This window comes from Cygnus atratus, chromosome 19, assembly GCF_013377495.2.
Source record: "Cygnus atratus isolate AKBS03 ecotype Queensland, Australia chromosome 19, CAtr_DNAZoo_HiC_assembly, whole genome shotgun sequence".
Lineage (NCBI taxonomy): Eukaryota > Metazoa > Chordata > Aves > Anseriformes > Anatidae > Cygnus > Cygnus atratus.
In genome coordinates this window covers 6379194-6400479 of record NC_066380.1, presented here as the reverse complement: position 1 = coordinate 6400479, position 21286 = coordinate 6379194, and the positions used below count along the sequence as shown (strand labels likewise).

Here is a 21286-nt window from a genome sequence, read left to right as displayed (position 1 = left end):
ACACTCAAAGACTGATTTGTGTGTCTAACACAGTCTCTGAGTCAGAGCTGCTAATGTTGTATCACTAAAGTCCTTTGATCATGCAGCATGGATTGCTGTCTGTTCCGATTTAAGATTTTGTACTTTGTGGTTCTTGATAGCAAGTTTATACACTAATAAGTAAGTATTTAAGAGTGCTTATGATAATATTTTATCAAAAATAATTAGACCTGATAGCAATCAGTTGGACTAACAACTGTGTTAATTCTCTGTCAGGAGGAATTGCTATAAGTAAGAATGCAACTTGAAACCAACCCTTAGTTTCTGTTTAACATATGAATTTATACTTGCCTTATCTTCATTGTAAGGTGATACATTTGATTCTAGCTTTCACGTTCAGTGTGATGTATTTACAGATAGTTTAAGATTTATAATTTAGGTATCCAGACTGTTGTGTCTGTTATTTTCAACAGTAGTTTTCATGTTCTGAAACTATGCTAAGCTAATGTGTAAAAACACCGTATTCACTTCCCATTTCATAGGGAGAAATTGATGCCCATGAAGATAGCTTCAAATCCGCTGATGAGTCTGGACAGGCTTTGCTTGCTGCTGGGCACTATGCTTCAGATGAAGTTAAAGAAAAGGTAAGCTGGATAGCTTGAGAGCAAGGGCTTCTAGAAGAATTTTGTCTTTTTTCTTCTGCATCCCTTAATTTAGAAGTTCATTTCTGGTTAAGATCGTAAGCTGTAAAGTATTGTCCCTCTAGGTTATAGGGCTTTTTTCATTAATTTGAGTAATGTGTTCTTTTCATTCTCAGATTGACAGTTTGTGTTGATCTATTAGCAGAAATTATTAGAACTTTTATACTAATAATTCCTAATAGATAGTACTATTTTTCCTCATGAAAACTGAGTTACTTGTTTATCTAGGTCTAGGTTTGCTACCGAAAATGACAGTAAATATTCAGTAATATTCAGTATTTCTAAATGTTGGTTTTCAAAGTAATGAGGCCTCTCATGAAACCTTATTAAAATATGGTCTATTAGTTGGTTTAAAAGCCGTTAATTGAGTGGGTCAAAGAGACTTCAGAGGCTGAGACGGAGGAATGGTTTGCTAAAGATCTTCTCTTACAAATAGCCCTTCAGCCAAAAAGGTGTGACTGTCCTTTAAATACCTCTGTGCAAATATAATATGGAAATTGAGAGGTTTCTAACAGAAGTCAAAAGTTGGTAGTCATTAATTAAACTTGATAAGCTGAGGAAAGGTTCACCCTGTGTGCGGATGATGATGATGTCAGTACGAGGATGACTCTAAGCAGGAGGTTATTTTCAATCTAATGTTAACCACTTTTTTTTTAGTGTTCCATCTTGATTTTATGTTGAGATGGAAATGAACCAGTCTGTTAAATAAAATATTATATATCCCTCTTCCCAATCCCTTAGCTGACCATCCTCTCAGATGAAAGAGCTGCCTTGCTAGAGCTGTGGGAGCTTCGCAGACAACAGTATGAACAGTGCATGGATCTGCAGCTTTTCTACAGAGATACTGAACAAGTTGACAACTGGATGAGCAAACAAGAAGTGAGTGCATTGTTATTATTTTCTAGTGGGAGTGATTACCGCTATACATGTAATGGGTAGGGTGCTGTGCGCAGTTATTTATGTGACTGCCCGAGATGCTGTAGTGACCTTTTCCAACTAATGCTGAAACTATAAGTTGAGACAAGTTGGCCTGAGATAGCTTCTATGTTTGTTAACTCTTATAAAATACTGTTTGAATTAGAAGGTAAATTCAGAACCTTTGGCTGTTGGAGGTGTTCAGGGAACACAATCCCAGGATATCATCCTTCACTTTCCAATCATATGGTAGGAAATATCACTGATCATGCTTGGTTTGTCTTTTAAAGCAGCTGAGGATGGAAACACAAAAATCAATGATGTGTTTGTTTCCTTACTTTAGGCTTTTCTGCTGAATGAAGACCTTGGTGATTCTCTGGATAGCGTGGAGGCTCTTCTAAAGAAGCATGAAGACTTTGAGAAATCCCTAAGTGCCCAGGAGGAGAAAATCACAGTAAGACATTTACATTAGGCAATCACTAAAGGGGCAAGAAATAAAACAAGTGAATTTGTTGATAGGAGAGGAAACATTGCTGAGGGATGACAGAGAATAATGGGATTTGCCCTGCGAACGATCCACTGTGTTATGTGTGATGTATGTACTGTTGTAAAATGGAAAATTAATAGTGGAAAAGTTAGGATATGGCTCGGCTGCTGCCTCAGAGAGCTCAGTAACCCAGTGCTTGCATACTATGCCATAACATGAATGATGACTTGTCAAAAGCTGCCCTCTTCTACGTGTAAGGTGATGGTACAGATAAAAAGGGTTTTAACAATAGCTTTCTTAATGGCTGTATGTTAGTTTTACTGTGAACTTCTGAGAATTAATTTACTATGTAAACCTGCACAAACAATTTTTATTACGTGAAATCAACAGAAAACTATTTTCTCTTTAGGCATTAGATGAGTTTGCTACTAAATTGATTCAGAATAACCATTATGCCATGGATGATGTTGCTACACGCAGAGATGCTGTAAGTAGACTGCAGACTTTAAATCACGTTCTGCTTTATTGTTTTAAATAGTATGACTGCAATATGGGATAAGTCAAAGGAGCTCTCCCAGAAGAACAGATACAGTGGTTGTTCTTGCACACCGAGGAATTTGAAAATCTTTACTTTTCCTTTCTTTTCAGCTGCTGAGCCGCCGAAACGCTCTTCATGAAAGAGCTATGTACCGCCGTGCTCAGCTGGCAGACTCTTTCCATCTACAGCAGTTTTTCAGAGACTCTGATGAGCTAAAGAGTTGGGTTAATGAAAAAATGAAAACTGCAACGGATGAGGCTTACAAGGTAAAAACGAAACGAATGTCAGAATAATTTTAAGGTAATACCAAGCGTAATGTAATCAGTAATGATATGAAGCGGTATCAGCCAAATCTTACTGAAGGAGGCAGTATTAATGGCAACAGGAAGAGCTGTAATTTCTTCCTGGCCCCAAGGAAGATTGTCCCGTTGTGCTGTAATCATGCTTATTCAATAGCTTAAATGTTCTGATTTCAAAGGCATATTTGTAGCACCAAATCCTCTTGTGACATCTTAGCATGTATGTAAGTGTAGTCTAATTTAAAAAATTCTTCTGAGTTCTATAGATACTAATTTTGGACTGAAATTTTCTTTTTTTTCTGTGTCTATAGGATCCATCAAACTTGCAAGGCAAAGTTCAGAAACATCAGGCTTTTGAAGCAGAGCTTTCTGCTAATCAGAGCCGTATTGATGCACTGGAGAAAGCTGGCCAGAAGCTGATTGATGTCAATCACTATGCATCTGATGAAGTGGCAGCTCGCATGAATGAAGTTATCAGCTTGTGGAAGAAACTTCTGGAAGCCACTGAACTCAAAGGTAAGGCCTACTTATAGGAATACAGACAACACTTCATAGAGAGTTTAGCTGGGAGAAGATGAGGAAGTGAGTTGAGTGAAGTCGAAAATTCAAGTCACCATTTCCTCATCACTCTTTCTCACTCAGGTATAAAACTGCGTGAAGCCAATCAACAGCAGCAGTTTAATCGCAACGTGGAGGACATTGAGCTGTGGCTTTATGAAGTAGAGGGACACTTGGCTTCCGATGATTATGGAAAAGATCTTACTAGTGTTCAGAATCTTCAGAAGAAACATGCCCTGCTAGAAGCAGATGTTGCTGCCCATCAGGTGAGGGGAATAATTTTTCTTCCTGCCCTTTGAGTTCTGTTCACTTAAAAATATTCATTCCAGAGACCTTAGCAGATGATAGTAAGAATCTGTATTTTCATAGTTTTTGTAGCTTTGGGCTTCCCTGTTTATTTATCAGAAATAACTTTGAACTGAAATGTAAATTGTACATCTATAAGAACAGTATCTTCCTGACTGACAAAAATAAATTTTTGGAAAATGTTAAATAATATTGTTTTGTTCAGTGAATACCAACTTAAAAAGGTGTGCTGTGCTTTGGGTAATAACTCTCCCTTAGACTCTCCATTTGCAAATTCTTGCTTGTCTGCAAATAGCTTATTCTTTCTTACTTTGTTGTCATACGGCTCTATAAGAAATAGGAGGGGAGGCAGAACAGTTCCATTTTTAAATATAGAACTCTACAGCAAATGATCTTTAGAAGAATTAAATTCACAGCAAGAAAATCAGCAAAGTCTAAGCTCCCACGACTGAAATTATGAGTTGGTAGCAGTTGAAAAATGGTTCATCTAGAGTAGTACATCTGTAAAACTAATGTAATTTCAAAAAATCTTTTGCCTTAATTTTATGAAATTGACAGATTAAAAAAAAAATTCATTTACATAATCTGTTGAATATAATCTGAGACAAAATTGTTACTAAAAAATCGTTGCACTGTCAGTGTGCAGCTGAGGTTCTCTTCCTCTACCACAGTATAAGTTATTAGCTAAGACCTGAAAATACTCTTCAAATGTTCTTAGCCACTGCACCCAGTAAAAAGTCATAAAATTTAATCAAGGTCATGACATAAAGTTATTCCTGAATTAATTTTAGGATCGTATAGATGGCATTACCATCCAGGCACGCCAGTTCCAAGATGCTGGGCACTTTGATGCTGACAATATCAAGAAGAAACAAGAAGCTTTAGTAGCTCGGTATGAAGCTCTAAAGGATCCTATGGTAGCTCGCAAGCAGAAACTTGCAGATTCTCTTCGCCTGCAGCAGCTTTTCCGTGACATTGAGGATGAAGAGACCTGGATTAGGGAAAAGGAACCTATCGCTGCCTCAACAAACCGAGGTTGGTCCATCCCAGTGTCTTTAACTATTCCGTTATGTTATTACTGCTACAATGTCAGTGGGTAACTCAGGTTTTATTGTGCTCTGTCTTCATGTGATAGTACTTACTCTGCGAGGTTGTCTAGCACTGGTTGCAGCTTCCTTGAAATTTTTTTTAGTCCGATGACTCTGAATTAACTGGTTAGCTATTTTATATTTTTCAGGCAAGGACTTAATTGGTGTCCAGAATCTGCTAAAGAAGCACCAGGCTTTGCAGGCAGAAATCGCAGGCCACGAGCCTCGCATTAAAGCCGTCACACAAAAAGGAAATGCTATGGTGGAAGAAGGTATGTCTCTTTTTTTATTCTTCGTCTTTCAGGAAATCCAAGAGTCTTTGTGTAGGCTAGAGCATTCTCTAGCCCTGTACAATTAAGAATTACTGCCTGTTTTTATCTGAGAAGTAGACAGGTACCAGCTAGCAGGATGAACTTCTAGTCGTTCCTTCACCTGGAAGTAGAAATAGATTCCTTGACAGGAAACTGTCACCATTGTCACAGATCTGCGCCTGCCCTCGACAGAACAGTCATATTCTTATTCAAGTCATTTAGGAACTTTGTGCCGATGATACTTAGTCTTCATTTTGAAATCTATTAAAGGCTTATAGCTGTAGTATATAATCATGATGTAAGAGAAGATCTTTCACAAAGACAATAAGAGCCATTTTTGCTTTAAAATAAGTATGTGCTTTTATTTCTGACTGGTTGTTCTTTACTCCAGAACACTAAATTTCCTGTTCCCAGGATTCAGAATACCCATCTGAAATAATATTTGTCAGCTGGAAAGATATGTCCTTTTCTGTTTCATCATTTAGAAGAAATATTATTGCATGGCTTGTTTTGTTCTAAATGATTCAAATATTCCTAGTACATTTTGATTGACAGGTACAGTGTTTTCCAGTCTGAGCCAAAAGACAAGTTGAATTATGCTTTCCTCATTCCAGTCAGAATAGGCTATGTAAATTTAAACAGGTCTAAGTTCTCTGACTTTCAAAAAATACAAATAACCGTTTAGTCTCTATTATTTATGTCTCTAAGTTCTTCAGAACCTTCTTTTTGTTGCATAGGACATTTTGCTGCCGAGGATGTGAAAACCAAACTGAATGAGCTAAACCAAAAATGGGACTCTCTGAAAGCAAAGGCATCTCAACGACGACAAGATCTAGAGGATTCTCTGCAAGCTCAGCAGTACTTTGCTGATGCTAATGAGGCAGAATCATGGATGAGGGAAAAGGAGCCCATTGTAGGCAGCACAGACTATGGGAAGGATGAAGACTCAGCCGAGGTATTTGACATTGTTTAAATCAGTTGTGCACAAATAGAGCAAGGAGTTTGTCTGCTGGCAAAGAAAATAAGGGACTCCGCTAATTTTAGGATTCTAATGAAAAAGGGTGGAAAACTTTTGCATCAAGCTAATTTTTGGCTCAGTCAAAATGCAATGGCAGTTTTTCGTATATCTTAGCTATTATTGTACATGAAATTTTGCCGTTCAGTATATTAAATCAGTTGCAAGGAAACTTTACAGTTGTATCCACTGTATTATAGGGGTTTTGTACAGCATAATGAGATTAATATAAGTAAATTCCTGCCTGATGTGATGTTGCATTTCAGTATGAGTCTGGTTTTGAGTAGTTACCAGTCTGGAAGTCATATTTTTGTGTAAAAGTTGCTGTACAAGTATCATTCCGTGGCCAACCACCACATCCCAGATGCTGCACTCACATTTCATTGAAAGTAACTGCAGTTTAAAGGCATTTTTTCAAACATACCTCTATTTCCAGAGTTATATGTAGTACTCTTAGAACCAAAGGGCATTACTGAGATAAGGTAGAGGAAAAGCATCAGAAGCATTTGGACGACTATCTAGCCTGTGAATAAATAGAAGTAGCTATTCTCATGAGAGTCAGAAGTCTGGCAGCTCTGAAAAACCCACGCTGCCTGTGTATGGAGCCAAAGTATATGTTTTAAGCAGAATAACATCTGTAAAAATGGCTAGGTGTACATGTTGTTTTTATCATTCACTTTCAGGCTCTTCTGAAGAAACATGAAGCTTTGATGTCTGATCTTTCTGCTTACGGCAGCAGCATACAGGCGTTAAGGGAACAGGCCCAGTCATGCAGGGTAAGGAAAGATGCTAATCACGTTGCTAAAATTCTTGGGTCAGCAGAAGGTAAAGACAAAGCTTAATAACAGCTGTTGCTGTTGAGAAGTTATTGCAGACTGCACTTGATTTTCTCATAACAAAGTTAGTTTTTGCTTTTTATAATTGTAACAGACTGCTATGTTACATTGGAAGAAAACGGAATAATGTGGTCATTTGCAAGGTTCGAACCCACACAGCATGTAAAATAAGTCCATCTGTACTACATTTATTTCAACAGGAATCATTTTAAAGCATTTACGATAGCTTTAACTAAGGCAGAAGTAATTTATAGGACAGTTACATTGATTGTAATAAACATGCATCAATTTCTACATCTCTACTCATCTTCCTTCTGCTCCTTTGTTAGCAACAAGTTGCTCCCACTGATGATGAAACTGGAAAAGAGCTCGTTCTGGCGCTCTATGATTACCAAGAGAAGAGTCCTCGGGAGGTGACTATGAAAAAGGGAGATATCCTCACCTTGCTCAACAGCACCAACAAGGTATGCTGTTGCCTGCTGGTTTGCTGAGCTGCTTCTCTTACATTGTTCTGTGTGTTTTGTTGAGTGGTTTTTTTTCTTTAGTTAATTTGTTTATTTTCGAATAAGAGCATTCAGAGAAGTTAAAACATTTGCACATTTCATCCCTGTTCCCGTTCAGCACTTTAGCATACCTCTTCAGCTCATTCTCATGTCTCCTTTATAGCTGCCAGCTTTTCTAAGTCAGATAAACACCATATGCCATCGGGCATCTGTCTGGAAGAAAATCTTTTCCCTTTTTTTGGGGAATTTTTGACCAAACACAAGGGGAGAAGTGGAAGTAAGACCTAGATATCTGCAGGAGACAGTTTGAAATGACCTCCATAAAAAAAACAAGCTTGTTTTCCTGTATTAATAGAAACCTCTAATTTGCCACCTTTCAGGTACACAGCATACTTTATGCTTGGTGCTTGCCTCACAGTGGTTGCTTTTTTTTTCCTTCATTCCAGGACTGGTGGAAGGTTGAAGTTAATGACCGTCAGGGCTTTGTACCAGCTGCCTATGTGAAAAAACTAGATCCTGCCCAGTCTGCATCCCGAGAGAATCTCCTGGAAGAGCAGGGCAGCATAGCCTTGCGACAGGAACAAATTGACAACCAGTAAGATCTAATTAATAAGATATGACACCCATCCAGTATTTGCTGGCTTGGCCTTTGTCTCACATATGCCAGAAGTTTAGGTTGTTGCCTTTTACGCTAGGGTGTAATTGATTGGAGCAAAACTGAGGGGCTCCGTTACCAGGGGCACCATACTGAGTCATTGTATTCTTATTCTAGATTTTCCTGTTGCTTTTCCCATTTTTTAACTGTAAAATTCACGACACTTGAGCTCAGTTTGCTGTCTGACTTCAGTATTTTATGTGTTTCTTTTGTTGTTGTACTTAACAACTTAAACTTGTTTGTGAGTTATATCTGTCCTAAGCAGCTCTTGTATTTGTAGTCGTCACTTCTTAATGTGTGATCTGTTTTGAAAAGCTTTCTTAAATTTGGCTACAAAAGTACAGTACCCTCCCTATATAGGGCTGCCTCTGCAGATGTCTCCTTAGGAGCTGCAGCTCTCTTAGTGCTAGCTTTTTGCTTTTCTTCCTGAAACGTGGTGCCATTATTCGTTGCCATTACATGGTTAAAAACTACTCCCATTCCTTTATTTGTTTTATTTATTTATTTTAAAGAGGAACATGCCATTGCAAATGGAGAAAACTGTGTGAGGGCTTGGTAATGACCTCCTAAAGCACATGGTACTAGTAGATTAGTTCAAGCCAGGGCTGTGAGTGATAGCTGTGAGCTACTGGCTCATCTTATCAAGCCACTTGGAAGCCGAAGCTGAAAGTTTTATGCATACTCCCATCTGGTGACATAGTTATGCTGTCACTCTTCATGAGAATTTCTTTCTCCTCAGTTGTTTTGAGTCACCAGTTATTACAATGACATACAAAAATTACTAGCTTTAGATCTTGGTTTAAAAAAAAAAAAAACAAAACGCCAAACTAGTAAAGTAGCCTGTACCCGTGGGAAGAGAGGATGGTTCAGGATTTTAATGATGTGTAACTACCCTATGGGTTTCCCTGCAGCTTTTAAGAGCTAGAACAACGGTGTCTTATTTTAAAGCCAAGGAGAGGGGAGCATCTTTCAGTTTTAAATCAAATGGCACAGTGATCAGGAGACGAGGAGTCCTTATAGAGAGAGTTCAACTGTACTGCTGAGGTTTCCTCATGTGAATTGCACTCTGGTCTGATTTGCTTTGTTTGCTTCTGAATGACACCTAATTTTCTCCATTTAAATGTGAACTCTTAACCACCTCCTACCACAGACAACCCATGGATGGAGCTGCTGCTTTCATTATTTTTGTTAATCTAACTAATTTTTTGCATGCATTTGCTGTGCTCCCTCTGTCTGTGCAGGACTCTCATAACTAAGGAAGTCGGCAGTGTATCTCTGCGTATGAAACAGGTCGAAGAACTGTGAGTAGGATTAGCCCTTTCTAAACCATCCTGTCTCCATACTGTCACTGTTCATTCTCCCTTTGTTTCTTTCTTTGGGAAAGCTGCTCCAAAGAGACATGAAGGAAGCAATTTCTGCAATGTGAATTATTTTAGTGTAGATGAGTGTGTCCATGGTATGTGTTTCATGTGCTCTTTACAGCCAGCCATTCAGCCAGCTGCTTATCTTATTGGTCACGTCTGCACTGCTAAATTGGTCGTTGGTGTTATTTTCTATTCTACTGATTTTGCTTACCAAATGAGGTTTTAGTGATATCTAGACTGTTTTCTTTAAAATGCATATATTGCATTTTCTGAGGTGCAGGTAGAATTGCTTGTTTATATGAATATACACAAAACATATATACCAAGTATAATGTCACACATAAATGCCCTAGAGTTTGGGAAGGGTGGAGTTAACATAGTTAAAGTAACTTTCATGCCAGGTAGTCAAAAAACATTAGTTTATTTATGTAGGATGATTTTTTTTTCTCTTTTATTTGTAATATAACTTTTCAAACTTGAATTCAAGTCTCCTGGAAAAAATACTGACCTTGCATTACATTCTCGAAATTTGCTGGGAGCTGTAAAGCAATAGGGTTCCTTGGCTGTTCCTGGCTGTCTTTTCATAGAGAACACACTTGCTGAGGATCAAAACTGAAAGCATTGTGTTAGTCTCTGAAGCATTGCAAAGTAACTTAGAGGAAAGGTCTGCTTCTAATGGAATTCTGCCCCAGGTTCTCTATGACCTTTGAAAGTATTTAATACCTAAAATTGTATGCTGAAGCAAGCATCTATGGTTGGCGCAGGCTTTAAAACAGTGTTTTCCTGTATGGCAGTAGCTCCTGCAGGTCAGGGTAGGATGTTTCCATTCAAACCTAATTTGAAAGATCGGATCCTTAGCTCCTTTCTATCCAGTCTTGAATCAGAATAAACAGGAAACGAAGTCTGAGACAAAGTCTCAGCTTCGTGAAGAGGCTTAGAACTGATTATCAGTTTGACATATAACAGCCCAGGGTATCAAGGCTTTCATTCAGCAGCCTTTGTCATTTCTGAGTTACTTGTTAGGAAAGTATGACATCATCGAACTCCTCAAGCCAGGGGGTAATTGCTTAGTACTTACCTGTGTGCCCCAAGGTGGGAAATGAAAACACTGGAGAGCTGCTGTTTTCCCGTTTGAGGCCCCTGCAGGCGTCTCAGCCACATCTTATATTATTTAATAACATCGAAGTGGGCATATTCATGGCTTAGTAATGAGAATCAGTTCTGCTGTTGATTACTGTAGTAGACCAATTTATAATCTGATTCAGAATATGCAAAAGCCCACCGAGGCAGCTGGAGTAAATCATCTTCTGGAACACTTAAATAAGGTAAAAATAAGGTAACAATAAAAAGCGGTGTTAGTGACTTTTCTGAGTGCAAGGTTCTTTAAAAACAGGCATTTTGCGTTGCTAAAGAGATTTATAATTCAGATCAATAACGACTGTAACCTTCTGTTGACATTTCTCAATAATAGCTTGGGAAAGGTCTTATAGGGTCATCTCTGTCTAGTTGGTTACCAGGAATCGAATTGGAGACATCAATTTGCTTGTTCTTTTAAGAACAGTGATGCTGTTATGTTTTTGTGGTTGTATTTTAAGGTTTATTTGCTCATTCAAAGCAATTTAAGCACTTTAGAGGTTTTAGAGGTTTTGCTTTATGTTTTTTCTAACCTAAATGAGGAGTAATTTCACTGATGTTGTTGGAAATTCAACAGATATAAAAGTAGCACCTGTAAATACAAAATTGATGTGTTTTCCCAGTTATTAAACTGGGATTGGTTGTGTTATCAAAGAAATAACACCTCCTTTAAACATTCAGCAGATTTGCACTGAATAGTGCCTAGGTAAGATATTTTGTGTCCAATAGCTGTCAGGCTAGTGGATTTTAACAATCTGATGGCAAAATTGATATACTATAGGAAAATATGTCTCAGAAAGTAAGCTCTTTTCTCTGTGTATCCCGTGCAGTCATTCCTGCACTGCACTGCTGCTGTAGCTTAAGGAGCCTACCTTGACCTGAGCTGGGATTTGGGGTTTGCCTTTGCCCACTAAAGTGTTGCATGTGGGAGGTCTCGTTTTGGTGTGCTTATCCATATAGTGGAGAAACGTGTACAGTTTACGTTTGCCTAATCGTGAGTAACTAGATCATTCTGTAGAATAGCAACGTGTAGACTGCAGGGACTTTCCATATTTTTGGTGATACCAGCACCTGTTTAATTGCTCTGACTGCTCAGTTCAATCTGACTTCTCCTGCCTTCCTTTTCTCCTTGTTCCAGGTATCATTCTCTTCTTGAGCTGGGAGAAAAACGTAAAGGCATGCTAGAAAAAAGCTGCAAAAAATTTATGCTTTTCCGTGAGGCTAATGAGCTTCAGCAGTGGATCAATGAGAAAGAAGCTGCACTCACGAATGAGGAAGTGGGTGCTGATTTGGAGCAGGTCGAGGTGCTGCAGAAGAAATTTGACGATTTTCAGAAGGTATGTTATAATGCTGCATAACGTGTGCTTCTGGGTCATAGGTCATTGATAATTTAGAGCTAAAATATAGAACCTAACAAGCTCTGAAACAATTTCATTTTGTGCAAAGCATGACTTTCAGTTAAGCTATTTCTATTCCTTTTTTTTTTTTTTTGAAATGTGCATTTTAGTTTTCAGCTGTAGAGTGTTTGACAAGATATGTTAGAATAATTCTCTGCTTCCAAATGCTGATGGGCTTTTGGATTTATTTATTTATTTTTCTCTCAGTATTCGCAACACTTCTTAATTTTTCTTTACTTTGCATGAGATGTGAAAGAATTGTTTGTGCATATATTTTTGTTCTGTCCACTTTGGTGAGGTACTGGACACTGAAATGCAAAGATGCCTGACCATTTTATACAGTGGCAAAGCCAGTGACTTGATAATTCTGTGGATGTTACCATGTTTACAGCTTGAAAATTGGCTAACAATTTGAGCCAGCCTAATAGTGGAGGTGTGAAGATAATAGCAGTTACTGGATTTGTGATATTTTATTTTTTTAAGCTACTGGTTGATATTAAAATGTGTCTTTTATTAAAATTTAAAGGCAAGTTCTCCAGTGTTTCTTTTTTAACTGGATTCCCTTTCTACTTTATAGAAAGGTTTCTGTCAGTCTTTGTGGCTGGAACTTTAAGTGTCTCAGTAAAAGTACTTTTAAAATCTGCTTTTTAGCTTATTTATCCAGTAGTATGGATGATAGCTTTGGATCTCCATGTTGGTAAACTGTCAGGCATACAGCGTGAAAAGGGTATTCCATGGCTGATCGTTAATTAACTTCATGGAAGGAAAACTCTGATAGTGCGTTTATTTAATTCATTGACACTTGACGCTGACAGCTGGGATTTCTTGGCACAGACTCTCGTGCATTCTATATTCACTGGTAACTGGAAAGGTCAAGTGCGCTAAATTCCTGCTGCTTACAAACTGTCTACTTCATGGCACCCTTGGTGTGCAAACTTAATCCACATGTTTTGCTTGTGTGAATGTTAATGCTGTGAATTTTACTGTTCTGTGCAGGATCTAAAAGCTAATGAGTCGCGTCTGAAGGACATAAACAAGGTTGCAAATGACCTGGAGTCAGAAGGACTGATGGCAGAGGAAGTGCAAGCAGTAGAGCAACAGGTCCACTTTTTTTTCTGACTTTCTCTAATGTTCTTGAGAAGCAAAAGATTTCCTTCCTTTCGTTTGTCTGTTCTATTTTGTGTGTCACTATAAGATACCTGTAAGATACAGATACACTACCTCAAAGCATATCTCCTGCTATCTTCCCTTTCTTACAAACAGTCAAAACTTCCTTTTTGTTAGATAATACCAAGTTGTTAGAAAATAACAAGACACTTTGTCATTTTTCCTTTGCAGGAAGTCTATGGTATGATGCCCAGGGTAAGTGTTAATTTCTGCGTTGCAATTTTAACAGTTTGGGATGTACAAGTAGAAGTTCAGCCATGACCGTAATCCATTTCCATGAAGGAACTCCATAATGATTTTGAATGGATGTAAAAAGATGATCTCATCTTCCATGTATTTATTTACTGAGTGTTCTACTCCACAAATCAATAACCCAAAATGACACAAATACTTAGTTGCAAAAATTGATTTATGCTGTTAAGGCTTGAACATGGAGATATCTGAGTTTTTAAATACGTTCTGATATCATTCCTATTTAAAGCTGTTTCTTCACTTCTTTCAAACAGGATGAAACTGATTCTAAGACAGCCTCTCCTTGGAAGGTAGGTGTCGTCATTTAATAGCAAGCAATGGGAAAGTAAATCAAAAACTACAGCACATCATCTTTTTTTTTTTTTTTTAATAGACCATGCACTTTCTCATATGCCACCCCCCCTTTTTTTTTTCTTTAAGACTTGCCAAAGTGATTTTGGTGATGTCATAGTCTGAACAAATGTTTTGAATTGGTATTGATTTATGTTTACTGAATTTCCATTTAATTTTGCTTGTTTCCTTCAGCAAACAGGTTACAAAAACTTGCAGAGCAGTAAGCAGGAATTCACTTCGTTATGCTTGCATACAAATTCCCTATCAATATAGAAAGATGCCGTATAGGTTCTGCTCTGCATTTTAAAAGTCACAGTCAATTCTCCATTTTTCAGGCACGATTATAAAAATAACTGAAATAGTGGATTCCTAACAGAGAATTTGCTGGCAGTTATTTTTTTAAGGAAACTCCGTTTTTGAGCTTGTACTGTAAGACTGGTCCAAGTTTTTGTACCAAAGTTTTTAGGTATCACATGGCTGCTAGATGCAAAATCTTCCCCGTTTACTTTGCATGCGGTTTGTTTGTTTTTAATGTAGCGAGCAGAAAGAAATGTTTTCATTCCTGAAAGTCAAAGCCATTTATGTCAGTATTTCTTCAGCAAGGAATATGCTGAGTGTATAGCAGTATCTGTGACTTCTACTCTTCGTTGCTAGCCCTTTTTCTACAATGCCTTTCTCCATTCATTAGTGGCCTACAATGGAATAGCAGTTACCTGCTAATGCACAAAAATATTTTGAATATATTTGATGTTATCCAACATCGTACTTTTTTGCAAGTAATCTATCATTGTTAGAAAAGAAGATTGCATATCGAAGGAAATAGGTCATAATTTTTCTAATTGGCTTTCATCTGTTTTGATTGTCATCTAGTGTTCTAAAATTATTTGAATTAACTGCTAAGCTGATTCTGCCAATAGTTAAACCATTCAGGCACTTACTGTTTTCTGTCCCTGTGACTGAGGAAACTATTTTTTGGTTTGTTTCATTTGTTTTTATTCACCTTTTGAATGTTGCATTAAGTTTTCTCTGTCCTTATTAAGATAGTTGTTGTTTTTTTCAAATTACATAAGTGAGATAGCATTCACATGTACACCTCTAACTGTTCTTACCCTGATCTATAATACCTTAGGTACTGCAAGTAATTATTCTTAATATAATTTTTAGTTGCTTTTGTAATTTACTTGCTTCTTGTTGGTGTTTCATAAACAACACTGTATCCAAAACAGTGTTCTAAAGAATTATATAAAAATTTAAAGAATTCAATAGTTTTCATTGAAACCTTTAAAATCTATGGTATTTCTTTCTTCATGGATTTTGTGAAGTTATATTTTACAAAGTCTGTGGTTTTGACCTAAGCCAAGTCATTATGGATTTTTAAGTTTTCTTTCAATCTGATTTTGGCTCTGGTTAAAGTAGACTTTAATGCCACTTTTTTTTTATTTCTGCCTTTTCATGCAGTCTGCACGTATGATGGTACACACAGTGGCAACATTTAACTCAATCAAGGTAATAACACGACTTTTTCTGAGTTTACTTGAAAGCTGAGAACTTTTCCACCTACCTTTCCATAGTCTTTGTCTTTCATTACCCTTTATAAGTCTTCTTGAATGAACTTGTTGAGTGAATTATTAACATACAGCAATTACTTCTCAGGTTACATCAATATTTTATTATATACATGAAATTATTTTTTTTTATGTCAGGAGAAACCCTGATTTTTTTTTTGAACCAGGCTAATTGAATTTGTGCATTTTTCTGAAATTAAGTAGAATACAGTAACCTTCACCTGCACTGAAAGTATAGTCTTGACTTTTCATTTATTACTGACTGGTGAAATTTGCTTATATACTCTAAATAACATAAGCATAACCATTTTAGGAAATCTTCCAGCATTGCTGTCTGTGTTCTCAGTAAACCCCTGAAAAAAAACTATGAAGATGGATGTGAAGAAGGGGTAGTTGGCATGTTTGCAGGTGTCAGCAAAATGAAAAAGGGGGCTATAAGCATAGTGAACAACATGTTACTGGATAAATTTTCTGTTTGACATCAAAGTTTCAATGAGCCCAACACAAGAGTTTCTTTAAGCAGAAATGCTATAAAAAACCTGTGATTCTGCAGTATCAGTGTGGAGCTTGATTTTTGCTTTTTTTCAGGAACTGAATGAACGTTGGAGGTCTCTGCAGCAGTTAGCAGAGGAGCGAAGCCAGCTGTTGGGCAGTGCTCATGAAGTCCAGAGATTCCACAGGTGGGGTGTTTGTATCCATATTTGATCTTAATTCAGTTTAAATAATTTATTTATAAGAGTTCTAAAACATAGTGGGACCTATTCCAAACAAGTCATATTTCAGCCCCCAACTTATTTAGTGGAAGTTGGGCCACCAGTAAAACAACAAAATTTTTTTTATATACTTCCTAGAAAGAAAATTAAAAGCATGTTAACATGGGAGCATGGAACTACTGAGGGTTTGGGAGATCTCAACTGCTGTCCTATTTTGCCATAGTTCACTTGTGTCGTCTTGCAGTTTAATAGAATCATCAACTACTTGAGCTTCTCTAGAAATCAGCAAGCTGGTGGGTAACAGAGATCCTAGCGTGGCCTCCATTTTAATTCTCTTTCTGCCTTCATTTCGCTCAAATCAGAGATGCTGATGAAACAAAAGAATGGATAGAGGAGAAGAATCAAGCATTAAATACAGACAATTACGGACATGACTTGGCCAGCGTGCAGGCTCTGCAGCGCAAACACGAAGGCTTCGAGAGAGACTTAGCAGCTCTTGGAGACAAGGTGAGGTTGAGAGGGGGACAAAAACAAAAGGCTTCTTTTTATCTAGCAGAGATGATTGAACTGTATAAAAGATTATTTTTGTTTTCTTTGTGTTTATTTTCTTTTCTTTAATTCTAGGTGAACTCTCTTGGTGAAACTGCACAGCGTCTGATCCAGTCACATCCAGAATCTGCTGAAGATCTCCAAGAAAAATGCACTGAGTTGAATCAGGCTTGGAATAGTCTGGGAAAACGTGCTGACCAGCGCAAAGAGAAGCTTGGAGATTCTCATGACCTGCAGCGTTTCCTCAGTGATTTCAGGTGAAGAGTCTATCTCCCTCCTCCCCAGTTTGTCTGTTTGCTGTATTACCACTGAAGTATATATGGCTCAATGTTCCACAGGAATATTTCTGGGGAGGGTTTGAAAAAGGTCTGTTTTTCCTGTTCTGGCTTATTATAGTGGAGGAAGGGAAAAATTATTTATTAATCTGTGTTTGCAGGGACCTTATGTCTTGGATCAATGGAATCCGGGGACTGGTCTCCTCAGATGAGCTTGCAAAGGATGTGACTGGAGCTGAAGCTTTATTGGAAAGGCACCAGGTATGTGAAAGATTGTGAGCGTATATCATAAGCATCAACAGATGTTTGTTTTTCTTACACTCTCCACTTACAGTTCCAAAAATAGATCAATTACAGCTCTGTCCTCTATTTATTTGTTAACACATTTCTGTACCATGCAGGAACACCGCACTGAAATAGATGCAAGAGCTGGCACTTTCCAGGCATTTGAACAGTTTGGACAACAACTTCTGGCACGTGGTCACTATGCCAGTCCAGAGATCAAGGAGAAACTGGATATTCTAGAACAAGAACGGACAGACCTGGAGAAGGCCTGGGTCCAGCGCAGAATGATGCTAGACCAGTGCCTAGAACTGCAGGTACTCTGCTGCATTTCTAAAAAGAAAAATAAGTCCTCTTTTCATAAAAGTTTATTCATGGTGACGAGCAGTGCTCGTGGTCTGTCTTTCTTATGCTCTGGAGTTTTTTCTCTGTGTAGCTGTTTCATCGGGACTGTGAACAAGCTGAAAATTGGATGGCTGCCCGAGAGGCTTTCCTAAATACAGAAGATAAAGGAGACTCCTTAGACAGCGTGGAGGCACTCATCAAGAAACACGAAGATTTTGATAAGGCAATCAATGTCCAGGTGAGGAGGGTAGCTGAAGTGAGGGCGGAATAGATTAGCTTTTCTTAGCCAGGTTATTAACAAAAGAAATTACTACTGTGTATGGTTTCTAAATGTTGGTTCGAAGTATTGAGCTGTTTGGGATCTGCACCAACAGTTCAGAAGTGGCTAATGCAGACAGGGAGGTATTTCACTGCCCGCCAACGTGGTGTGGGAAGCGTGGCAGGTATTTGTGTAAATCTCTTACTGCCTTGAAAATTGTTTATTTTTACAGCAGAAAATAGTATATTTTCAATTTCTTGTAGAAAAAAAAACTTCCAACTTTTACTGAGATCATTCTGAAAAGTCCAAAAGATACCTTTTTTCCTAAATGCCATAGGTGAGAGTTGTTCTGAAGTTGAACTTTCCAGTCCTGTGGAAGATAGTCTTCCTTTAGAGAGAAGAAACAAGAAGAAAAACAAACAAAAAAACCCACCACCACCAAAGGCTCTTTTTCCATTCCAGACCCTGGTCATCACTTGACTTAGTTTGAAGTACTACAGTTGCCCTAATTTATGGCTTCTCTTTTGAATAGGAAGAGAAAATTGCCGTCTTGCAGTCTTTTGCTGACCAGCTGATCTCCGCTGATCACTATGCGAAAGGAGTCATTGCTAACAGACGCAATGAGGTTCTGGACAGGTCAGTACGCTGAAGGCCTTGTGAGATTGGATGCAGATACTGGCTGTGAAAGAGAATGATATTTGGCAACATTTTGCAACTGTAAAATGTGCTGCTTTGTGTTGTCCTGGTTTTTCATTCTACACGTGTATTTAATTGCGTACAGGTGGCTTCGTCTGAAAGCTCAAATGATTGAGAAGAGATCTAAGCTAGGAGAATCTCAGACTCTCCAGCAGTTCAGTCGTGATGTCGATGAAATAGAAGCTTGGATCAGTGAAAAGCTCCAGACTGCAAGTGATGAGTCATATAAGGATCCCACGAATATCCAGGTGAATACGTTTCTCAGCTTAGAAGTCAAAATGAAATATTTACCTTCACAAAGCATCCTCTGTTTTGAAAGAACATGTTCAGAGGAGTTCTTGTTCAGTAAGAGAGAGAATAACACACCATGTTGGACATGGTCTTCCTTTAACAAGGAGAAAATAGAAATTGCATTATGCATGAAAGGAGACCCAAAATAGAACTCACTTGGTAATTATTGATGCTTATAATTAATAAGATATGTGGTATCTGCAGCAACACTCTTTCTGAAGATACTCCTGAGTAGCTGTTCTGTTTTTCTCCTGGTATCTAGATAATAAAATAATGAAACTAAGTTCCTGGGTCTCATCTCCGTATGAGATCTCTCTTATATTCTAAAATATAAGTCTTACTCAATTTTCAGTATTAGAGAATAATTAATTAGAATTACCTCCTGTGTTTAAATAGTGGCTTATGAAGTAGTATGAATGCACTGAACTACTTCTTCTCTCAATCTGTTTTATAGCTTTCCAAACTGCTGGTAAGTAGTTTGGACTAGCCCTGGTATGTGAATTTGTTTTCTTTGTATAGCTTATGTGTGAGCACAAGGTCTGGTTGCAGTCTGTTGCTCCATCCATCAGTTCATGCAATCTCTTTGTTTTCTATTAGTTATTGACCTTCATGCAGGTACAGCTATTGATCTTCATGTTATGGATGTGGCTTTTCTGTTAATGCCTATTCAGCATCATTTATGTATTTGTTTTGCAGGTGTTCTGCATGATCTGTTTCATTTGTAATGCATAAGTGGTATAGGGTTGGTTTGGGTTTTGTTTTTTTTTAGGTTTGGTTGGTTTTTGTTGTGTGTGGATGAGTAGGAGTTAGCTCATAGAAAAATGGGTTTCTATCCTTTTTTGGAAATTTGGCTATGAGGCATGTCAACCTCCTTTCTGAATTTAGAGTGGTGGTGATATAACCCATGACATGTGATGTCAGCTCCGTTAGTTTGAGCTTTTAGAATCAAATGCTGAAGATGGAGATACCAATAAAGCTGGTAGACCTAGATGTCTTACAAGAGTAGTAGAAGAGAATAACATAGAAGGAACCCTTGGGAAAAGGATACGTACCACGTAGAAAGCTGACAGGACTTGTTAGAATCCAAAGAGTGGAGTAAAATGAGGTTACATGAAAGAAGACAACCAAGAGGGGGAAGGTAACTAGAGCAAGGAAGGAGACAAACATTGTGTTTGTTGCTTTAGGCTGTAGTACATTCATTTTTTTTCTTAGTTGAAAAAATAAGAATTTTATATTAAAAGAGAAAGGCTTGTCTTGGATTTGTTGTCATTTGTGGTAATTATATGGAGATAAGCAATTGGCAGCTTTTAAATTGAGTTTTATGTGTTGGCAAATACTGCTTTGAAGGATATGTTTTTATAATCTCAGCATTCAGGATTAGTAGTTTCCAAAATAAAGCAGTTCATGCAGAATTTCTCATGGCAGTGCTATAGTATTTTCCATCTTTTATTTCAAATCTAACATTTCCTTTCATTCCATTCTCTCAGGGCATTGCATACCCATGTCCAATGTTACTAGCATTTCCAGTTAATACTTGTAAATTCTGTCTTGTCATTTTTGTGCTATTCTTATCTTCCTGGTGGGTGGATGGATCGTGTAGATATGAGAGAGATCTGCATACTTCCTCCTACACCTAGGCTCCTGTTGTTCTCATGGCGTTCTCAACTCAGAGAATTTTTTTAATAAATCGTTCAAAGTTATTTTATGGAGTTTTTGATATTAATTCAGGACTGTAATATATAATGTCAAGTATGACTGAGTAATATCAAAACTGTGCAAAAAGCAGATAGGCTTTAGCAGTGGTTTCTTTTAGCTACCTGTAGATTACAAAGGGAAATAGAAATTTGTGAAGCTTCTATAGGAATAGAAAGCTACTGTGCTTATGCTTAGAGTATGTGTACTTTTCGGAGGTGATAGCATTGTACATGAGAAAGCCTTATTTGAGTAACCTCTAAGGTTAATGCAAGGAATGTTACATGGGCATCTGTAAAATGCAGAAGACGTTGCCTGAGTTATATATATCAACTCATTGACACTTTTGCTAGGTCAAAGCTTGATAGCTACCCCGATTCATGAGATTTACTATCTGAGTGAAGAGTCAGTATGCTTACTGAGAGAGAGACAACTTCTTTAGATCAGACTATACACAAACCTCTCTATGTAGACAACTCTTGCGCTCTCCTCTCAGCCCATGAGAACAATTTAGGAGCCCTTTGTCCAGTTTCTAATAGTTTCGTTTTTGTCACGTTTAGAGCAAACACCAGAAGCACCAAGCCTTTGAAGCTGAGCTCCATGCCAATGCAGATCGGATCCGCGGCGTCATCGATATGGGGAACTCGCTGATTGAAAGAGGAGCATGTGCTGGCAGCGAGGATGCTGTGAAGGTAGATAAAACAAGTCTTAGAAGATTTATTTAGTTTTGAGTTTGGAATGTTTGGACAATTGGGAGGGAAATACCCCTTAAAAAATCTTG

The 21286-nt window shown here is 37.8% G+C and overlaps 1 protein-coding gene across 3 annotated transcripts in view; it reads left to right on the top strand.

The window, feature by feature from the left end:
- The window catches only part of SPTAN1 (spectrin alpha, non-erythrocytic 1), a 50566-nt gene that overhangs the window by 16255 nt on the left and 13025 nt on the right, over positions 1 to 21286 (top strand). For 2 of the 3 annotated variants that reach the window (XM_050714651.1, XM_035554954.2), the window contains exons 10-36: positions 522 to 623; positions 1422 to 1559; positions 1939 to 2049; positions 2492 to 2569; positions 2731 to 2886; positions 3231 to 3435; positions 3562 to 3743; positions 4575 to 4818; positions 5021 to 5143; positions 5920 to 6137; positions 6881 to 6973; positions 7363 to 7497; positions 7983 to 8131; positions 11828 to 12026; positions 13083 to 13187; positions 13425 to 13448; positions 13760 to 13795; positions 15297 to 15344; positions 15992 to 16083; positions 16479 to 16623; positions 16741 to 16922; positions 17102 to 17201; positions 17342 to 17539; positions 17659 to 17805; positions 18359 to 18462; positions 18608 to 18770; positions 21066 to 21197. In XM_050714651.1, coding sequence (XP_050570608.1) covers positions 522 to 623; positions 1422 to 1559; positions 1939 to 2049; positions 2492 to 2569; positions 2731 to 2886; positions 3231 to 3435; positions 3562 to 3743; positions 4575 to 4818; positions 5021 to 5143; positions 5920 to 6137; positions 6881 to 6973; positions 7363 to 7497; positions 7983 to 8131; positions 11828 to 12026; positions 13083 to 13187; positions 13425 to 13448; positions 13760 to 13795; positions 15297 to 15344; positions 15992 to 16083; positions 16479 to 16623; positions 16741 to 16922; positions 17102 to 17201; positions 17342 to 17539; positions 17659 to 17805; positions 18359 to 18462; positions 18608 to 18770; positions 21066 to 21197 — 3609 coding nt within the window. Of the gene's footprint in view, positions 1 to 521; positions 624 to 1421; positions 1560 to 1938; positions 2050 to 2491; positions 2570 to 2730; positions 2887 to 3230; positions 3436 to 3561; positions 3744 to 4574; positions 4819 to 5020; positions 5144 to 5919; positions 6138 to 6880; positions 6974 to 7362; positions 7498 to 7982; positions 8132 to 9432; positions 9493 to 11827; positions 12027 to 13082; positions 13188 to 13424; positions 13449 to 13759; positions 13796 to 15296; positions 15345 to 15991; positions 16084 to 16478; positions 16624 to 16740; positions 16923 to 17101; positions 17202 to 17341; positions 17540 to 17658; positions 17806 to 18358; positions 18463 to 18607; positions 18771 to 21065; positions 21198 to 21286 lie in introns of all 3 variants that reach the window. The other variant, XM_035554953.2, reaches the window with a different exon arrangement.